Here is a 12,835-nt window from a genome sequence, read left to right on the forward strand (position 1 = left end):
ACCCCAACCCTCTGCTTCAGCTCTTAGCCCTCTCCTGCACCCAAACTCCTGCTGCTGCTGCATCAGGGTGAGAAACTGCTTGATTCAAATCCTGTCTAGTTTATAGAACTCAGATTGCAATTTTGTTTCATTTTAGGTAATTACATATAATCACTTAATCTATTTTTCTGTAATTAAAATAGTTCGTTTTTTACCTAAAACAACATGGTTCAAAAGGGAAATCTGCTCAGAAACAGGGGCTGGTGCATTGTCCTCTCCATATCGAGAGGGATGGACTGGATAATAAACTTACACTGGTCAAGCTTCTGACCAGGGCAAGATGGTACACCTCTGGGGTCCTAGGCTGGGGAGCTGTGGGGAATTGGCTGGAGCCTATTGTTGGTATATGAATGCTCTCACCAGCCACTCATGAAACTCAGCTTGGGGTGTCCCTGCCTGTGAATGTTTGCGTGAGTGCAGGACCTAGAGGGGTTTTCAACTTGTCACAATCACAGTGTGAGAGGGAGCCCAGATTGGTAAAACAGAAGCCTCAGTGGTATCCTAGTTCCAGGTTGCACCCCAGGGAACCCATCATAGAGGATTCTGAGTTACTACAGAGAATTCTTTCCCAGGTGTCTGGCTGGTGGGTGTTGCCCATGTGCTCAAGGTCTAACTGATTGCCATACTTGGGGTCGGGAAGGAATTTTCCCCCAAATCCAATTGGCAGAGACCCTGGGGTTTTTTTACCTTCCTCTGTAGCACAGGGCACTTGCATGTTTAAACTAGTGTAAATAGTGGACTCTTTGTAACTTGAAGTCTTTAAATCATGATTTGAGGATTTCAGTAACTCAGCCAGAGGTTAGGGGTCTATTACAGGAGTGGGTGGGTGATGTTCCTTGGCCAGCAACGTGCAGGAGCTCAGATTAGGTGATCACATGGTCTCTTCTGACATGAAAGTCCATGAGACTTGACAATGGTGGGGTGTTTTGGGGTTTTTTCTGGACCTAAATTTGTTTTGCCACTAAGGAGGTTTTTTAAAAAAAAAAAAAGTTAGTTGCATTTATGGGGTTATTAGTCATTGGGCAAATCTGATCTCCATTATATCAGTGTACATCCAGAATAACTCCACTGAAGTTGATGGAGTTACTTTCTTATTAGTAAAAAGAAAAGGAGTACTTGTGGCACCTTAGAGACTAAACAATTTATTTGAGCATAAGCTTTCGTGAGCTACAGCTCACTTAATCGGATGCAGCTGTAGCTCATGAAAGCTTATGCTCAAATAAATTGGTTAGTCTCTAAGGTGCCACAAGTACTCCTTTTCTTTTTGCGAATACAGACTAATACGGCTGCTTCTCTGAAAACTTTATTAGTGTAGCTCCAGAGTTACTTCAGTGTGTTGGTGAGCCTATTCAGGATTTATGCTAATGCAGACATCATTATCGGCAACCAAAAAAAAAAAAAAGTTCCACCAGTTCACAGGTGAACTTGTGTTTAGGCAAGGACACAATCCTAAAGAAGCTGGGGAGGAGAGAAAGGGACAAGGACTGAAGTAGCTTGTATGAGTCATTATAAAAGTACAGATGTTGCTCCTTAGCTCCCTGCTTCTGAGTTTCATGTGGGATCTAGACAGCAAGGCCATTGAGGGGGATGAGCTGAGCAATGTGCAAGAAAGTAACCTCAGCAACAATGTGAAGGAGCTATACATTTGGAAAGAGAGGCTTCCTTCATCAAGAGCCTAAGGAGGAAAACTGATGTCCTCTGAATCAATGTCTGCATACTACAGTGGCACAGTTTACAACTCTGCTGCTGTAGCATTGTGATGTAGATACTTCCTACATCATTGGAAGGGGTTTTTCCACTGACTTAGGTAAATCCACCTCTCCGAGAGGCAGGTAATCAGGTCAACTGAAGAATTCTTCCACTGACCTAGCTGCATCTATGTGGTGGTTAGGTCAACCTAACTACATTGCACTATGCGCAAAATTTTTCACACCGCTAAGCGATATAGCTAGGTTATTCTACTTTTAGGTGTAGGCCAGGCTTTAGAAGCTGGCTGCAAAGAGAACTGACTAATCTATTTCCAGACTAGAATATTCATGTTTTTAAACCTCAGCCTTCTACATTTCTTTTCAGATATTTAATCTCAATGGCAAGTTACTTTACTTCCACATATTTGATTTGTTGTAGCGTTCTAATACATTTGTATGTGAACTTGCTAATTTTAAAATAGTAACTATATAATGGAGTATTTTCTTCAGGAATACCCCCTTCCTTCATATATAGAAGGAAAAGGCTTCATATACAGCCTTTTATAGATTTCCACATCAACTTTCCGAGCCTGCTGCCCTCCTATTCCTGAAATAGTGAGCCATGTCACTATTCACTTGCATAGGAAAAAAGGAGTTACAACAGCACAAGGTTCAGGACAGAGCTTGAATATAATGCATTTTTCCAGGTCTCTGAAAAGAGGCTACCAACCTGTCTCCCAGGAAGAGAGCCTCTGGACACAAGTTTCCATGGACAATCTCCGCTTTGTGTAGCTTCTGCACCACATCCAGGATATTGTAAACAACCAGCATAATCACTTCCTCAGGGATGTCTTTACAGCACTGGATCATATCCTGAAGACAGAGAGAACAAATATAAACCACTGAGGAACCATTCTTCTGCCAAGAGACAGAGCAGCAGACAGGAACAATCCTATGATACAAGCTTTCACTTTTTCTAGACAGCTCTAAGGAGAAGCCAGGAAGCTTCTCCAGTTCAGCCCTCCTTGGTCAGACACATACATGATCAGTTTTCCAACCAGACAACAAACCCAGCAGACTTTAAGTGAGTGCAAAAGTTCTCAGCAGATTCTACTGATAAATAGCTGAAGAATCTGTATGGAAAAAAGTTTCATTGAAGGCTGAAGTTGGCCTTTATTTTTTAAGCCCAGTATATGCTAAAGCTCAAACTGTGTAAGTCAAAACTGAATTTAAACATGCGTCCTTCCAGCAAGATGCTAACACTACTCCCCCCAGGCATAGCAGACTGGAAATCTAGATGAGAGTTCTCAGGGCTGCAGTTAAAAGACGTGGATGACACTAGTTCTGGGGGGTGGGGTGGTGTGATTCATGCCTCAAGTCACTACTGATGCCTCTAGCAACCAAAAAGTTTTAGGCCACATCTACACAGGGACATTCAGGAAAGTTAAGGAAAGGTCAACTAAAGGCATGAAATTAATGTGCATAAATTAAAGTGTGATAAACCTTTGTGTAGATGCTCTGATTCAGGAGCAAAGTGGCCTTTGCAGGGTTAAGCTACAGCAAAACCCCTGGCCACTTTACTTTTGAATGAGAGCATCCACCCAAGAGTTTAATACACACTTTAATTTATGCATATTAGCGTCACACCTTTAGCTGACCTGGCCTTTACTTTCCTGAGTGTCCCTATGTAGGCAAGCCCTTTGAAGTTGTGGAACTCCTTGTCTCATACTGAAAAGCACAAAACCCAGGAGTGAGAATGCTGCTTAGATACCAACTTTATAAACTAAGAATTTTTATAGCAAACATACTTCTTGCTAACATACATCAAAATTGCATTTAGATAGGGCCCTATGTTTAATCTAACATTCCAGGCCCCTTGAATCTGCTTCACATCCAGCAAGAACCAACATCTCTAACTGCTAGTATCTATGCTACAGTTCATCTTCCTATATCATACATAGATTGTTTGCACTGACCCAGAGAGTAAAGTGATTTATCTCCCTATGCAGAATAGCACAGCCATCCAGGTATAAGAAACAGCTGCAGTTCTCACTGAAGCTTTGGTCAAAGTCAGTACTCAGACGCTCCTGCAACTGGAGTGCGATATAGAAATCCCAAGGCACAGGCTGAGAATACACCTATAAAAAGGTACATTTAAAAAAAAAAAGTTATTGTTGGAGTAAACCTAAATGCTTATCCTCACATACAGCTCAGGAAGCTCTTCCCATTTTACTGAGAAATCAGACTACACAGGGCCAGAACTGCTATTCTATTGCAAGAGCAAGGTGCAAGATCTTAAATAATTCTATACTCCAAATTCATTCAACTGCCATGACCAGATTTTACCCTGATGAGCTGATAGTTTTAACTCTTTAAGGTTCAGATGTGCATATGGTGACAAGTCTTACCTTTATTGCAAACCCCTTTGCATCCAGTTCAGCAAAGCTGGATAGAATACCAAAGAACATCTTGTAGTCTTCATTGGTCCAGTATTCCCGTTTGATGCAGTAAATCTCATTCCCTATTGTGAATGTTTACGTTTAGAAGAGATCACAGGAAGTACATATATGGAGAATGTGACAAATTTCTGTATCATCTTTATGAAAAACATGCATATTGGTTTCCCCACCCACTTTTGAGTTTTGACCTAATGGGACTGAAGAGATTGGCCAGACTGGTGTTGGCCATGTAGGCATATCTGGGTTGGTGTGAAAAAACTGAACATAGGAATGGGAGTTACAATGGAAGACCAGTGACAGGACATTAACCAAGGAAGGAAGAAAAAAAACATCTGAAGACACTCTTCCAAGCTCTAATTTTGATGATTTGGGTCGTCTAAACTGTATTTATAATTCTGCTGCCCAGTGAAGTGGAAGAGATTTGAATCCTGGATGCTTGGGCAAGAAAGGCAGTTCGGACTGCCAGCAGAGACATGCACATATGTTTTGCTTTTTCATTTGAATTTAAGGACCCTAAAATACTGTATTGCAGTTGACTAATAAATATTGGCTTATTTTGAAAAGTGCCTTGCATTGCTGAAAATATCCGCTGGTTGCATAGCTCCAACAGGGATAAGCCTCTGATAGTAGTCTAAACTCATTTAGACCTGCTGGAGGAGCAATGGTGACAAAGAGGTGCTGAAGGCAGAGGGCCCAGTCTAGAGCTGTGGGTCTCTCTCTCGCAAAAAAGTGGGGGTGTAGAGGCTAGTGATAATGGGGCACTCTTCCAGAGAGACTGCACAAAGGACAGAAGCAAGCTTGCTCTTTGGATCCGTGGCATGTCCAAATTAAGATCTCTGGAGGCAACATGCTATCACATTAACTGCAATATCTAACTGCCAGGTTATTTTTCAAAATTTACAGTTTGGAGTCCATTCTGAAGGAAAAAACTTAAGCCAGTTTGAATAGAATGCCAGCACGCTAGGGTCTCTTACTGCTTACCCAGCTCTATTTCTTTCTCCAGCTCCATCACAGGCAAGGGCCCATTCTCTGAACAAAAACCTGGAGAATTACTCAATGAATCTGGCAGAGGGTCCAACAGCCTTCTGCGCTGCTCTGCACTCCATAACATTTGAGGTGGGTCATCTAGAAACAAAAAAGTAAGAGTTACAGATAGGCAGGATTCAGATGTGGATTCCGTCTGTGAAGCCAGCATGTGTGATTAGATTAGCATGTGGATTTCATGAGACCTTGCTTGTATTCCCATTCTGCTACTGATTTTCTGCAGTATCACTTTGGGCAAGTCCATTAACCTCTTACTTATGGTTTCTTCTTTTGCTAAGTTTTTACAGAGTAACATTTACTCACCTTTGAAGATTCATCCCAGAATCTGAAAGTAAGGTACTGAATAAGTACAGACCATTTAAATTAAGGCTTAGTCAAGTTTTGTACTTCTTAAAAACCAAGATTTAAACTATAGGTATTTGGATTTAGGTGTATTTATCTGAACACTACAAAATCCAGTCAGGACATGTTCCAGTTTTGACCCATTTCTAGATTTCAAATTTGTGAATTTTTTACTCAAAGACTTACTGGGAATGTAACCCCTCCTCCAGACCATGACAAAAATTAAAAGGTTACAGATGAACTCATCCAGCCACATTTACCCATAACAGCTATAATCAGCTTATAGTAAAGTTGGGGCCACTAAACCACTTTGAATGGTCATAAATAAGGCTACGTTTTAGTCATGGGTATTTTTAGTAAAAGTCAGGGGTAGTAAACAAAAATTCACAGCCCGTGACCCGTCCATGACTTTTACTAAAAATACCAGTGAATAAAACTTGGGGTGGGGGGCTCCTGGGTACTGGGGGAGGGCAGCCCAGGTGCTGGGGGCGGGGGAGAAGCTTCCTACCTGGCTCCATGCCTTCCCCCTCACCCCAGCAGCAGCAGAGCTTGGATGCAGGAGGGGGCAGGGGCACGCAACAGGGTGAGGTGGGCAATGGGAGCTACACATACAATATGATGGGGGCTAATTTAGCTACAACTAATCAGGAAAGATCTTGGAGTCATAGTGGATAGTTCTCTGAAGATGGCCACGCAGTTTGCAGCGGCAGTCAAAAAAGCAGACAGGATGTTAGGAATCATTAAAAAAGGGACAGAGAATATTTTATTGCCCTTATATAAATCCATGTACACCCACATTTTGAATACTGCGTACAGATGTGGTCTCCTCATCTCTAAAAAGATATACTGGCATTAGAAAAGGTTCACAGAAGGGCAACTAAAATGATTAGGGGTTTGGAACAGGTCCCATATGAGGGGAGATTAAAGAGACGAGGACTTTTCATCTTGGAAAAGAGGAGACTAAGGGGGGGGGGAATATGATAGAGTTATATAAGATCATGAGTGGTGTGGAGAAAGTGAATAAGGAAAAGTTATTTACTTGTTCCCATAAGATAAGAACTAGGCCACCAAATGAAATTAATGGGCAGCAGGTTTAAAACAAATAAAAGGAAGTTCTTCTTCACGCAGCTCACAGTCAACCTGTGGAACTCCTTGCCTGAGGAGGTTGTGAAGGCTAGGGCTAAAACAGGGTTTAAAAGAGAACTAGATAAATTCATGGAGGTTAAATCCATTAATGGCTATTAGCCAAGATGGGTAAGGAATGGTGTCCCTAGCCTTCGTTTGTCAGAGGGTGGAGATGGATGGCAGGAGAGAGACCACTTGATCATTACCTGTTAGGTTCACTCCCTCTGGGGCACCTGGCATTGGCCACCGTCGGTAAACAGGATACTGGGCTGGATGGACCTTTGGTCTGACCCAGTATGGCCATTCTTATGTTCTTATGAGCCTCCGCCTTGCCTAGAAGCTGAGCGAGGGGGATGTCGCTGCTTCTGGGGAGCCCCCCACGTAAGTGACGCCCAGAGCCCCAATCCCCTGCCAAACCCAAACTCTGTTGCTGGGGGGAAAGGGGAGGGCCACAGTGGCTTTAGACTACCCCAGCAGCTGCCGGTGCACCTGGAACAGTGGCTGCCTGAGTCTTAGTCATGAATCTTGACATTTTCCATTCTACAGTGCAAGTATACAGGAGAAGTGCAAAGATATGGGCTGAGATTCCTCTACCCACTGCTATTTACTGGAATATAAAGAGTAAATTCTGAAGGAAAAAAAAAAGTCTATTCAATAGTTCTATTTAGCTGAAAGAGAAATAGTTTTGAAACCATTTGAGAGAACGATGGAGAGAAAAATTGACCATCTGCAATTAGGAATAGTTCTATACAACAGAAGAACTAGACAGAACTAGACCGTTTTGAATACAGTTGTCTTTCCTGATAATCATGCATTGCCATACAGATCCAAACGGCCTCTGAAATATTACACTTCAGAAGGGCATTTAATATTTTGCAGTGCTCTACTGAGCTCACTGGCACCAATTCTAATTTATGCTTCCAAAAACAAACAAACAATCTTTGATCACTCTGAAATTAGAGTGTCATGAAGAAAACTATTGAGGCCCAATTTTATAGAAGTATTAAACTTCTATGGAAATGATTGGGTTTTTACTCACTAACTATTCAGCAATTAGTATAATTCAGGAGCTACCACACCTCAGTCATCTGGAGTAAAATTCACTTTTTGTACCTTCATTATAAGGCAGTTTTTCCAGGGGAAGATATAAAGATTTAGGCTCTGATCCTGCATACTGATTATGCATGGATGAGCCCCTGTGCCAATTCAGAACCCCCGACTTCACCAGGGATTCCACACAAGTGGAAAGAACTGCTTGTGTGAATCTAATTTGTGAGTCTAATTTGCAGGACTGTGGCTTAAAACAGTATCTAGCTTTAAATTCCCAAGCAAGCCTTGCAACCTTTGCATTCCTGTTAATGTAAGTACAAAGGATTTCCTTACAAAAAGATTGGTATTTCATGGATCCATTTGAAACATTTCAAAAATATCTTATCTTGACAGGATTCTTTTCCCATCCACACTTTCATCTCACATCCTGGGGATACCTTTTAAACAGTGATGCCTAATTCTAGAAACGGACAGTTATCACAAAAGGCTTACTGGGAACAGATTTTAGGTATGCCTACGCTACAGTTAAAACCTGCAACTGGCCTGTGCCAACTGACTTAGGCTAAGGAGCTGTTTAATTGAGGCATAGATGTTCGGGCTTGGGCTGGAACACTGGCTCAGAGACCCCACCAAACATACCCTAAATGACCTATGCTAATGAAGGATCATTCCCAGTTTACAACTTAGCATGCTAGTAAATTTACTATCCACTAACTGAAGGGTAACAGTCAACGTACATGCTTCTTCCTGAAATTAAATGGGAGATATGGATGCTCAACACTTTTGAAAATATAGCCACTTAATATGGATTTAGGTACATAGCTCTACATACCCACAATATTGCAAATTTTGGCTTATTACAACATATGAGATTACTCTGACTCTAGAAGAAAAGTATAGTTGTAGACATGTTAGTCCCAGGATATACGAGAGACAAGGTGGATGAGGTAATATCTTTTAGTGGCCCAACTTCTATTGGTGTGGGCAGGGGAAGAGAGAGAAGATTTCGACCCACACAGAGCTCTTCTTCAGGTCTGGGAAAGGTACCTAAAGAAGAGCTCTGTGTGGCTCGAAAGCTTGTCTCTCTCACCAAATAGAAGTTGGGCCACTGAAAGATATTACCTTATTCACCTTGTCTGTAGAAGAAAAATTTCTTTCAATTACAGCAGCCATTTCGACTAGACGAGGAAAGCAATCGAAGTGACTCTATACAATCAGTCCTCATAGTTTGTGTTTTCCACACCAACAAGGGAGGAAAGACATTCAGAAAACAGGAAGTTGTGATTGTAAAAGCAAAAAGAAGTTGAAGCAGAACTTAAAGGGCAAGTTTAAGGCATTTCCAAAATCTGTTTAGATTTCAAGTTGGATGATGGCCTTTTCAATATCCCAAACTATGACACTTTGACTACTTTCCTGAGAAGACTGTTCTGCACCCAAAAAGATCTTCCTGTAAGGAAGCTTTCCCTGCCATTCAAGCTAATGGTTGTCTACAGAGAGTTATTCCAGACTAAAAATGTCCACACAAGGAGTTAATCAGGAATAGTTAATGCGCTTTAAATTTAGACCCTACCTTATTCTGAATTAGTTTTGTGTGTGTAGAAGAGCCCTAATTTTTCCAATTTCTTAATTTCATCCAATTACTCTTAATTATATTCCATTATATTACCTTAAATGAACCCTCTATCCATTTAATATTAACATCCTTCAAATTTGTTTTATTTATATCCCTCACACTGTTGCTTAGCCTAGTTATAAGACAGGATATCACAGCTCACTGCATAGACTTAAGCATATAAAACCATAAAGCCAATAAGACGTTTACACAAAGTACAGAAGAATACAGGACATACATACTGAAGAGTCTGCAACTGAGCTCAAATCTAAGACATGTTGTCTCAAGTGAAATTCAGACTTGGTACTTACTAGTAGTGTCTTCACTGCCTCCAGTGTCACTAGCCATTTCAACAGGCAGGCTCTGAGCCAATTCCAGTTTCTCAGGAATATGCAGGTATTTAATAGTGGAGATGTGTGTAAGAGAGGAAGCTGAGGAAACAGATGAACCAGAGGAACGGGTGTCTTCCTGACTTGCTTCCATAATTGGGCTGTAAATGAGAAGACTATCAGCTACTCAACTTTCCAGCTGCTGTGGTGCCTGGATGCCAATCCCTTCACTACAAAAATATGCCAGACATCCCCAGTAAACACTGAATGAATTCACAATCCCCTTTTCATCCTGAAATGGAGACTGGACAAGTCCTCATGAGCCAAACCATTAATATATTAACAAGAGAGTAGGAAACCCTGAAATATAACAGGAATTGGTTATCCTCTCTAATCTTTTTGGCTAAAATTTTTACTCAGCTTTAATTTAGATACAGAGAGCATGAAGTTAAACATTTCAGCAATGCTGTGACTGATGGCTGAACACTGACTTCTATTTTATTGGTGTAACATCTCAAAGAATGGCAAAATGCAACCCAAATCCTGGACTGAGCTGGAAAAATGGTGTGCTAAGTACACCTGGCTCTACTAAGAATATTGTTACATCTAATCTTTGGAGAGAGACTCCCAGCAACCAAAGACTCAAACAGGAAAAAAGGGCATACGGTATTTGATGGAGATGTGATCCACAGAGAATTACCTCAGCTTCTTAATGCAAAGAGTTTCATTGTAGATACCCTCACAAATAGGGATTTGCTGGCTCAGAGATGTGCTCTTAGGCTCTGAACACTCTTCCTTCAGGGTACTCTCTGGGTTGGTAGGAGGTTGGATTCTCTGTGCCACTACACCATGGAAGGGAGTGGATGCCAAGTGGGCAGCCCTAACAAAGTCACAGGTATCTTCTGGGCTGGGGCAAAGGGTTTTGTTCTTGTAGGAGCCAGTCAAAATTGCATCTTCAGCTAAGGGTTCAATTCCATGGAGCTCATCCTGAAACAAGTAGAAAGCAGAACAAATTAGGTGACAGCTACCACCCAGCCTCTGGATTTTGTTTTATTTTTGGTCTTGAACAGTTTCTATTAAAAAGCCTGTCACATATAAAAAACCTCTGAAGATATCTACCTCCCCCTACTCTCCAACACAAAAAGCACAAGAAGTAACATAACTTGTTACTCATTCTTAGCTTCCTTCCTGAAAACTTCCACATGGCAGACTACTGGATGTCCTTGGTATTTATGCTGATTAATAATGCAAATTGTATATCATTCTGCTTTCTGACAGTTTACAGTAGAACCTCAGAGTTACGAACTGACCAGGCAATCACACACCTCGTTTGGAACAAGTAGTACGAAAAAATCAGACAGCAGCAGAGACAAAAAAAAAGCAAATACAGTACAGTACTGTGTTAAACTACTAAAAAAAATAAAAGGGAAAGCAGCATTTTTCTTCTGCACAGTAAAGTTTCAAAGTTTTGAAAGAACCACCGTAATGTTTTGTTCAGTTATGAATATTTCAGAGTTACGAACAACTTCCATTCCTGAGGTGTTCGTAATGGAGGTTATACTGTATACGCAAATTAAGATTAAAATTGGTCTTCACTTTTTAATTTTTAAACCCATGTTACTTCCTCCAATGCTCTGTCCCCTTTCTCACTCCATTTCCAGTTTATACTGTTCCCATAGCCAGTCGAATCATCTGATCATCCCCTTCTTCCCCCTGCACAATCATCAAAATTTGTACTTCTCTTCCCTTCTGGCTCTTCTGATCTTGGATAAAAGGTATCTCTCTGGCACAGGCTTCAGACGCTCCTCCTATATCATACTTTTAGTTTCAGTTGGGTAACTGAGTTCTGCCTACCTAGAATTATGTCATTTTCTTTCTGTCCTGAGCTATTGTTTAACATTGTGTTGCTGAGAACTGTTTAAAGCTTACTACCATTCACCTGGGAAGCGGGTGAATTTCAGTGACTAGTAAGGTGATCATGGAATAAAATTTATTTCCATCTAAAGCTGTGTATGCTCTGTAGGCACATTATAAAAAGTTAAAAATCAAAAGTATGTCAAACATTAAAATCCTTCCCAACTCAAGACAGACAGCCCTCAAAGCCACTAATGACTTCCGCATTCCAAATCCCAAAGATCTCTTCTTAATAATCATTCACCTGCAACTCCCTGAACCTTTGACACAACCACTCTCCCCGTTTCTCCTTGAGACCCTCAGTTTCTTTGGACTTCAGGACTGTCCATTCTCTGCTCTCCTACCTTGCTAACCAAGCCTTTGTAATTAGAATTGCCTCAGGAGAAAGATTTCCTCAGTCTTCCCTTTTGGGCATGCCCTAAGGCAGTGGTTCCTAAACTTTTTAATAAAGGTGACCCAAATGCATTTTTGTCTTTTGAGGGCCCCCATTGCTCCTACTTCCTCATATCCCCTCCTCCTCCACCTTCCTTCACAGCCGTCCAGCCCCTGCTCCCCCTCACAGCCCCTTACTCTCCTCAACCCTACCCCTTCCTGCAGCCCCTAGCTGGATCCCCTCTCTCCCATGGCCAGGCCACTGCTGCCACCAGGGTGTTGTCTGCTTGCTAGCTCCAGCTGCTTCCTCTGTACTGTTGCTGCTTCCCAGATCCTGCTCCCCACTCTGCTGCCCCTTGGAAGTGAGAACAGGATCCAGGCAGCAGCCACACGAAGGAAGTGGCCTCCAGGCAATGTGCAGGGCAGAGAAAGGCTGCTGACTGACTGCTCACTGGCTCTGGCTGCTGCCTCCATCTGGATCCTGCTGCCCTTGTCACTGCCTGCTGCTCAGGGTAAGCGGGAGCAGAAGAGGACACACATGACCCATGATGCAGGAAACACTGCCCTAAAGGCCAGTCTTTTCTCCTTTCCATTAGCCTTCTGGTTGCCTACATGTACAACCATTGTTATTTTTACCCTTCCACCTTTTCTGTACAGGCTCCCATACCTCCTCAGAGATGTCTCATCAGTTACACATGGCAAAAACTAAACTTCTCATCTTTCTTTTGAAGCTGCCCTGCCTACTTTCTCCATCACTGGGGACAAATCCAGTCTTATTCCTATCGCTCAAAGTTGCAACTTTGAAGATCTCTTTTACTCTTCCCTCGACATCTTGGCGCTCACCAAATCTAAATGCTTCTT

At 41.9% G+C, this 12,835-nt stretch overlaps 1 protein-coding gene across 4 annotated transcripts in view; it reads right to left on the minus strand.

The window, feature by feature from the left end:
* BUB1B (BUB1 mitotic checkpoint serine/threonine kinase B) overlaps positions 1-12,835 on the minus strand; it is a 45,739-nt gene that overhangs the window by 12,925 nt on the left and 19,979 nt on the right. For all 4 annotated transcript variants that reach the window (XR_007357055.2, XM_048852623.2, XM_048852621.2 and 1 more), the window contains exons 15-20: positions 10,389-10,675; positions 9,671-9,849; positions 5,168-5,311; positions 4,136-4,248; positions 3,704-3,865; positions 2,458-2,600 (exon numbers count right to left, since the gene is read on the minus strand). Coding sequence is in view for 3 of the 4 variants with exons in the window: in XM_048852623.2 (XP_048708580.1) it covers positions 2,458-2,600; positions 3,704-3,865; positions 4,136-4,248; positions 5,168-5,311; positions 9,671-9,849; positions 10,389-10,675 (1,028 nt within the window). In the remaining variant the exon portion in view is untranslated. The remainder of the gene's footprint in view (positions 1-2,457; positions 2,601-3,703; positions 3,866-4,135; positions 4,249-5,167; positions 5,312-9,670; positions 9,850-10,388; positions 10,676-12,835) is intronic.

The sequence above is a fragment of the Caretta caretta genome, chromosome 6 (assembly GCF_965140235.1).
Source record: "Caretta caretta isolate rCarCar2 chromosome 6, rCarCar1.hap1, whole genome shotgun sequence".
In the NCBI taxonomy this organism is placed as follows: domain Eukaryota; kingdom Metazoa; phylum Chordata; order Testudines; family Cheloniidae; genus Caretta; species Caretta caretta.